At 38.0% G+C, this 8,365-nt stretch overlaps 1 protein-coding gene across 2 annotated transcripts; it reads left to right on the top strand.

Moving 5' to 3' along the window:
• The first annotated feature begins 2,645 nt into the window (after positions 1 to 2,645).
• Positions 2,646 to 8,113, top strand: NKX6-2 (NK6 homeobox 2). 2 transcript variants are annotated; one of them, XM_089669156.1, is made up of 3 exons: positions 2,646 to 3,367; positions 5,215 to 5,417; positions 7,247 to 8,113. In XM_089669156.1, exons 1-3 carry the CDS (start codon positions 2,941 to 2,943, stop codon positions 7,493 to 7,495), a joined length of 879 nt encoding a protein of 292 aa, XP_089525282.1. In that variant the 5' UTR covers positions 2,646 to 2,940; the 3' UTR covers positions 7,496 to 8,113. The 2 variants fall into 2 exon arrangements, with proteins under 2 accessions (XP_089525282.1, XP_089525289.1); XM_089669163.1 differs by having other exon boundaries at positions 5,245 to 5,417.
• Positions 8,114 to 8,365: the final 252 nt, after the last annotated feature.

An 8,365-nucleotide genomic window follows, 5' to 3' on the forward strand; every position in this document is an offset into this window, starting at 1 on the left:
CACAGCTTATCTATTTAACAAAACTAATTTAACATTGAGTCTAACGTAAAGGGTAAAGACTGTTCACTTTAGCAAACTATTCCGGGCATGTACGAGCAAAAAATCCTATGTTTTTATTTCCCATTAATATGATTGGGTATTTACTAAGCTTAGTGACGAGTTCCAGTTGCGTTGCAAAATAAAAGTATGTTTCCCCCTTGATGCTGAAGAGAGGAATCAGCCTGCCAAAATGACCAACTAATGAATATTCTTCATCTGTAATTTCTACAGTGCTAAGATATAAAACATTTATATATATATATATAATAAAAATAAATTCAGCGATAATTGTAGGACTTGGAACACGTGGAAGGAAGGCAGCTGCCGATTGCTGTACTCGGATTAGTTGTACAATAAAAGGGAACAACACCTGAACATATATATGAAAATCAGCCAAATGTGTGTAATATATGTACAGATGTATTAATGCATCCTCGTGTCATACATTGGATCTATTAATAAATAGAGAGTGCAGAGTGACTTCCCAGTGTGTCAGCCGTCTATATAGTAGTGTGTCTATAATGGGTCAGGGGTCTCTGGGGACATCAGGGGGTCTTGTCATCTCAGCACTATATTAATGGGAGTAGTTTGTCAGTCTGTGCAATCACCATAGGTCACCTCAGATAATTTCTCATTCAAGGAGGTCCTCTTCATTTTGTGAGACAGCCCCTGTCCTCAGCACACACAGGCACAATTTACTAAACCAAGCTGGCTCTCCATTTGGAGGGTCTCCAGTATGGGGGGAGGTGGGGGGTTTCAATAGATGGGTCGAAACAAAGGCTCCACTGATGAGGAACCATTGTCTGCCTATGGAAGCAGGGACGGCTGTATACACAATCTGCTCTTTACTGTCTTTTGAGTCTTTACTGTAATGTACATACCTTCAGTGCTGAGCTCAGTTCCCACAGAATGGGTCATTTCGGCCTCTCCCTTGCAATAAAAACACGATTGCTAGCAGGACCAGCATTATATTTTATTATCCTTTACTGATATGGTGACAACAGAAATAAAAAGTGTGTATTAACTACAAGAGTGAAGTCACAGAGGTCTGTGTTCAGGAAACAAATATAAGATCCAGGGCGATATTTGTCTTTTCTGTTCCCTGAATCTGAAATAGATACAATTGGGCTGAGTTTCAAAAGGAGTTAAGAATATGAATATGTACCTCAATCATCTAATTGTAAAGATGAAATACGTAACAAGGAATTTGATTTTCACATCATTGGATACTTAAAGTAAATATTCATACAATTGTGCGAATGTGAAGATTATCAACGCCTTTAGTAAAAGTGAACATTTATTTCACTTATCCATGAAAACCAAATTCCAGTTTATTTCATCTGTATATGATTGGATAACTGAAGTGAATATTCACTCTTCAGGTGATGAGGTAATCTCTCTCGAAATATATATTATTTATCTACTTAAAATGCACAATACAAATATATAGATACACTTACAGAAGCTACAGGTTGTTTTATATATATATATATATATATATATATATATATATATATATATATATATGTGTATAATATATATATATATATCTTTATATATATATATACATGTGTATATATATATATATATATATCAGAGGCAGAGAGATTCAAATGCACGCATAGAGTACGCATGATACACAATACAAATGTGCAGCGATACATACAGAAGCAACAGGTTGTTGGTTGTATTGTGTATATATATATATATATATATATTTAAATGCACGTATACAGTCCAAAAGACATTGGACACATACAATATATATACACACAGACATTTCTATTACAAAAATGTACACATGATAGAGGTGAAGCTACATATACAGAAGCTATTTGTGGTGTGGTGCGTATGTATATATGTGTGTGTGTATGTATATATATATATATATATATATATATATATACCTACTGCCCACAATACATTGGACAAATACAACTTACATATCTTTTACATAAATGTAAACACGATACAAATGTAAAGCTACACCTAGAGAAGCTACAGGTTGTTTTCTGGCCATTGAAGGCATGGAAGGGAAGAATGAGTATTGAATGGCAGTGTTTGTGGTGTGTTCCTAAATGATGATACAAGCTCCTAATGAATATGAATCCCGCTTCATTGTGAGCCGATCTATACATGCTATTAAGAAGTGCTGCCGCTTTGCTTACCGCCGCTTTGCCGTGTAATTATTTTATATACATCATTCTAATGGATTTGTCGCCGCTGGCCTCTTTTTTTCCCCTTCTCAGTCCAGACAAATTAATACTTAGCAGAAATGACAATAAAATTTACATTTTCCCGTTTGATGAGATACAGGGCTATATTTTTTTCCTGATTCCCTTTTAAAGCCGGAGCCTCACTAAAATCTCATTGAATGGGATTTATTTAGTCGTTGGGAAGATAAATCAGGGGCTGAATTTACAGCCATTTAAAGCACCTGACTTTATAATAAGACCTTCATTTAGTGCTGCTCCCCGGGAGTGACGTGGGGGATGCAGAGCACGGGAGGGGGGCCCAATCGATGGGCCAATCAGCGCGCACTGGGGCTGTGGGCCGGCCAATCAGCAGGCGGGCCTGGCAGGTGGCTGCCCAGTTATCAGTGCATCAGTGAGCTGGTCGGGGCTGACTTGTCCGGTGTGGGATGTGTGCGGCTCAGTCTGGGGACAGCTCAGCGGATGACATCCATCTCCGGCGGGATTGTTTTGCACCGGAAAAAAAAAGAAAATAAATAAACAGCAAAGGGTCTGAAGGGCGGCGGCGGCGGCGAAGAAGGGGGTCGGATGCTGCGTGTCAGGCCAGCATTGCTCCAGAGACACTGATCGCCTGAAACTTCCTCCCTGGACGCTGCAGGAACTTGGCTGGGCTTTCCGCAGGGACTGGGGCCGATCCGGATGGTCACAAATGTTAGCTGTGGGGCAGATGGATACTAACAGACAGAGCGCCTTCGTGCTGAGCAGTACCCCCCTGGCTGCTCTCCACAATATGGCAGAGATGAAGACCACCCTCTTCCCCTATGCACTACAGAACCCCTCCACCTTCAAAGCCCCAAACCTGTCCTCCCTCAACACACAGATCCCCCTGGGGACACCGCATGGGATTAGTGACATTCTCGGCAGGCCCCTGGGGGCTTCCCTGGGGGCATCCGGCAACCTGCTCTCCAGCCTGCCTCGTATTAATGGACTCGCCACCTCCACTGGGATGTACTTTAACCCAGCAGCCGTGTCCAGGTACCCCAAACCCCTGGCTGAGCTACCGGGAAGAGCACCCATCTTCTGGCCTGGAGTCATGCAAAGTTCACCTTGGAGGGATCCCAGGCTGACCTGCCCTAGTAAGTACCAGGCATCATACAGAGCAAGATCCAGGCAGGAAGATAGGGATCATATATCCAGGCAGGAAGACCATGTACTACCCTTCTATAGGGATCATGGATCCAGGCAGGAAGACCGTATACTGCACTTCTATAGGGATCATGGATCCAGGCAGGAAGACCGTGTACTGCCCTTCTATAGGGATCATATATCCAGGCAGGAAGACCATGTACTACCCTTCTATAGGGATCATGGATCCAGGCAGGAAGACCATATATTGCACTTCTATAGGGATCATGGATCCAGGCAGGAAGACCATATATTGCACTTCTATAGGGATCATGGATCCAGGCAGGAAGACCATATACTGCACTTCTATAGGGATCATGGATCCAGGCAGGAAGACCATATATTGCACTTCTATAGGGATCATGGATCCAGGCAGGAAGACCATATATTGCACTTCTATAGGGATCATGGATCCAGGCAGGAAGACCATATACTGCACTTCTATAGGGATCATGCATCCAGGCAGGAAGACCGTATAGTGCACTTCTATAGGGATCATATATAGCAAGATCCAGACAGGAAGACCATGCACTGCATGTCTATAGAGTTCATATGCAACAAGATCCAGGCAGGAAGGCCATATACTGCCCTTCTATAGGGATCATATATCCAGGCAGGAATACCAAATAGTACACCTCTATAGGGATCATATATAGCAATATTCAGGCAGGAAGATCAAATACTGCACTTCCGCGCTGATATTAGTGTTTCTACTGTCGAACTCCATGGACTTGCCTTGTTTCCAACTGTGTAACTTTCCAAGCAGGAAGATCATGCACTGCACTGCACTTCTATAGAAAACATAGCACTTTGCAGGCAGGAAGACCATATACTACACTTCTGTACAGATCATACAATTGATTATTCAGTTTTCTACTGTTGAACGCCATGGACTTGTCTCTTAAATTTCCAGGCAGGAAGACCATGCACTGCACTTCTATAGAGACCACACATCTCCGCAGGCAGAACGTCCATATGCTGCAATTCTACACTATAATTATTCATATTTCTATTGATTGAACTCCATGGACTTTTCACTTTTTTTTCTATGTAGATTTTATAGGCATAATAGTCTATAATCAGTGCTACCTATAATCACTGCATTTCAACAGTGATCATCCATATCACTGTTTGGTCCATTCTTCTATTGGTTCAACTCCATGAACTTGTGTCTTTATATTATTTAACTTTCCAGAGAGGAATGCCAGGCACAGAACTTACACAGCCCTTATTTATTTATTTTGGTATTGGTTGAACTCCATGGTGTTAGTTATGTAATTTTCCATGCTGGAAGATCATGCATTACACTTGTGCACTGATCATACACTTTTTTTTTAGGCCTTACTGGAGTCAACAGTTACTTGCAGTAAAGTCTCACAAATGCCCAGAAGAGAATTAAAGGTGACATTGCACCTTCTACTAATTACACTTCAGTCTTATATACACACTTCCATGTTATCACTTGGCAGCATGTTCTTATCTACATTGTAGTGCACAAATCAATTACTTGTAACAATGCATATTTCTAATAAGAAAAATTGTACAAATAAAATGTGTTGCTTCTTAGGTTGATTTATTGAAGGAGCAGAGTTTTCACATTGTAAAGTGAACTTTTACTTAGTAAATAAGGTGAAGCTGTGTGCCCTTCAGTGATTCAATCATGTGCAAAAGTCTTGTTGTGTTTTAATTTGCTCATAATTTGGTATTCAAAATGAACAAAGCCGCATTTTAATCACTAAACGAAGTGATCATTTGAACTCCCTTAGTAAATAGCTTTCATATGTCTCCTGTGCTGTAGGTGAACTGACGTCTTGGTTGTTCATTGCAGGCCAGGCTGGGATGGTGCTGGATAAAGACGGCAAAAAGAAGCACTCCAGACCCACATTCTCAGGACAGCAGATTTTTGCTTTGGAAAAGACTTTTGAACAGACCAAATATCTGGCAGGCCCGGAGAGAGCTCGCCTGGCCTACTCCCTGGGCATGACAGAATCTCAGGTTAAGGTAAGAGCTGGACCTCACATTGCACTCTATGGATCTGACAGGTTTATACATATAAACATCTATTTCATATTGACAGGATCCAAGTTATAGAAGGTCCACATGTCAGCACACTGGGGGAGAATTACTAAAACTAGTGCACTCAGAATCTGGTGCAGCTGTGCATAGTAACCAATCAGCTTGTTCAATTAAGTTTTGACAATAAAACCTAGAAGCTGATTGGTTACAATGCAGAGCAGCACCAGATTTTTGTATGCTCCAGTTTTAGTAAATCTCCCCCAATGTCACATATATAATGTGGAAAATAGTAAACTATATACACCTGCCTCTTCATTCCTATATAATTCTTAATTTTATAGGGATAATAGACAATAATAAATATATATATATATATATATATAGACAGCAGGCCTTTTTTTTTACAGTTTTATAATTATTCATTTTAATTATCTGACCGTGTAAAAACCAAATTCATGTTCACTTTGAATGCCCAATCATGTGCAGTTGAAATAAGTAAACAGGAATTTGTTTTTCACATGATTGTATTAAAGTGAATATTCGGGTCACGTGTGCATTGTTCTGTTAATTATTTCTGAATGCTTATTAAAAAACCTGCCAACTTGGGTTTTCTTTAAGATTGTTAATAATCTGATGCTCAGTTGCTATGCATGTTGATTAAACTGAGTGTAAACAAATAATTTTGTGTTCACCAATATATGTATATGCGATTATACTCCCCATCTTTAAAAAAGAATCAAGTTGCAGCTGAGCTTGTTGACTCATTCTACATATTTTGGTGAAGTTAATTTCTTCTGACAAGTACTTGTAAACCAGCACTTGTGCATATTACACATACAATAGCAGTACATAGGAGGAGACCCTGCCATTTTACAGGATACACATGTTGACGTTGCCTTGTCAGAAACGTTACATTGTAACATTATCGGTGTGTCAAGAAACATTGTGGAAACGTGATATCTATTTGTACTTTTCCTTGCAATATGAAACATTATTTAATTTTGCTATTTACAATTTAAATTGAGGTTGGAGCTTCGACTCTATTGTTTGTAACACACATATAAATAAATACACACAAATAAGTATTGATATACACACATTTAAGTATGTATAAATACATATATGCACACAACTACAGGAACTTCTACATATCTAAAAAGACATTACATACACAAACAAAAATTTAAACATATATACATAAAAATACACGTATAAATATCTAAATACATACTTACAAATGCAAACAGATAAATATCTAAATAAATGCATACATAACAATATCTAACCACATACCTACAATTACACACAATAAATAGTATTGTGTTTTGTTACAGTGATACCAATACATTTCATCTGTTAAAAAGTGTTCTGTGCAAATTCCAAAATTCACCAATGTTTCATATTACATTAATACTAGGGGAATGTATTGTGTGGAGTCATAGTAACTCGATTGCATATGTAACCTTTATTAAATATATATTTGTGAGTGAAGTAGTCAAATTCTAAAGAATGTTGGAATGTTAGATAGCAAGAAAAAATTACTTTGTGTTTTACGAACACACACACATATCTATCTATTGTGTATGTGTCACTGTAATCAGGCATAATCTTGCTTACTGAATATTTAGCTGTATTTATTTTTTTTAATATCTGTGTGCACGTTATTTATATACAGAAATGAAGGCGTGAGACAGTTTGAGGAGAGTTTATATTACACTGATAGTTGTGAAACCGATATGGTGACTGGACACCGATGATTCCAGTGGATAAATAAAATAATAATAATAGTATGTTCTCTCTCTCTCTCTGTCCAGGTCTGGTTTCAGAACCGCAGGACCAAATGGAGGAAGCGTCATGCGGCAGAAATGGCCTCGGCCAAGAAAAAACACGATTCGGAGACAGAGAAGATGAAGGAGAGTTCGGATAATGAGGACGATGATGAATACAACAAGCCCCTGGATCCGAACTCCGACGACGAGAAAATCTCCCGGTTGTTAAAAAAGCACAAAAACACAAACTTGAACTTGTTGAGTCCGTGCAGCAATAACTCGGACACCTTGTGATCCTCAAGAAGAGACTTGTGACTTCTCCAAATCCTCCCTACACCCCATGGACCTCTCCCAGCCCCTCCAAAAAAAGCGCTTTACAAGCTGAAATGACCAGGGTATTCCAATTATAAATAAGAGTTGTAAGTGTATGTTTAAAAGTGCTATGTGTTGTACAGCTGAAATGTATGTTGAGATGTATATAATTTTTTACAGAATAAGTTATAAAAATGATCTTATTGCTCCTGTAAATTGGGTTAAAAGGGACTGAATATGGGGGGACAAGATGGCCCCTAAATTTCCACTCTAATTATAGACACCGCTCACACACACACATATATATATATATATATATATATATATATATATATATATATATATGTAAACAAACACACTTTGTTACTTTTTGTACAGCTGCATTTCCTCCTACTTTGTATATATCAGATTACACAATTTTGTGGTGTGTTTTCTTCCCAATGCAAAAAAAGCTCTCGAAGTTTTCCACATTGACACCCCAGTCAAAGAAAAAAAAAAAGATAAAATGGTTTATTTGAGTTGGATTAAAATATTGTCCTCCAGTTACTGGAAAAAAAAACTTTGTATATTCAATAAATTATTTAACAGATTCTCCATAAATCTGGTTTGCTTTTTAATACATTCTTTATAATGTTTGTACATAAAAACATTGGTATATTATTACCAATAGTATTATTATTATTACTGCTATTATCTACAAAATGTAATATTAACACTTTTACAAAATGTATTATTATTACAATTAGTTGCAAAAATTGCTCTAAAAAACATTCGGGAAATTCTTAAATAACTGAATATAAAAAATAACAGATTTTTATAATCCCATTTTAAATAGCGGAATTTAAAGTAAAA

Source organism: Staurois parvus, unplaced genomic scaffold (genome assembly GCF_062004578.1).
Source record: "Staurois parvus isolate SC_StPar_1 unplaced genomic scaffold, SC_StPar_1.0 ptg000009l, whole genome shotgun sequence".
In the NCBI taxonomy this organism is placed as follows: domain Eukaryota; kingdom Metazoa; phylum Chordata; class Amphibia; order Anura; family Ranidae; genus Staurois; species Staurois parvus.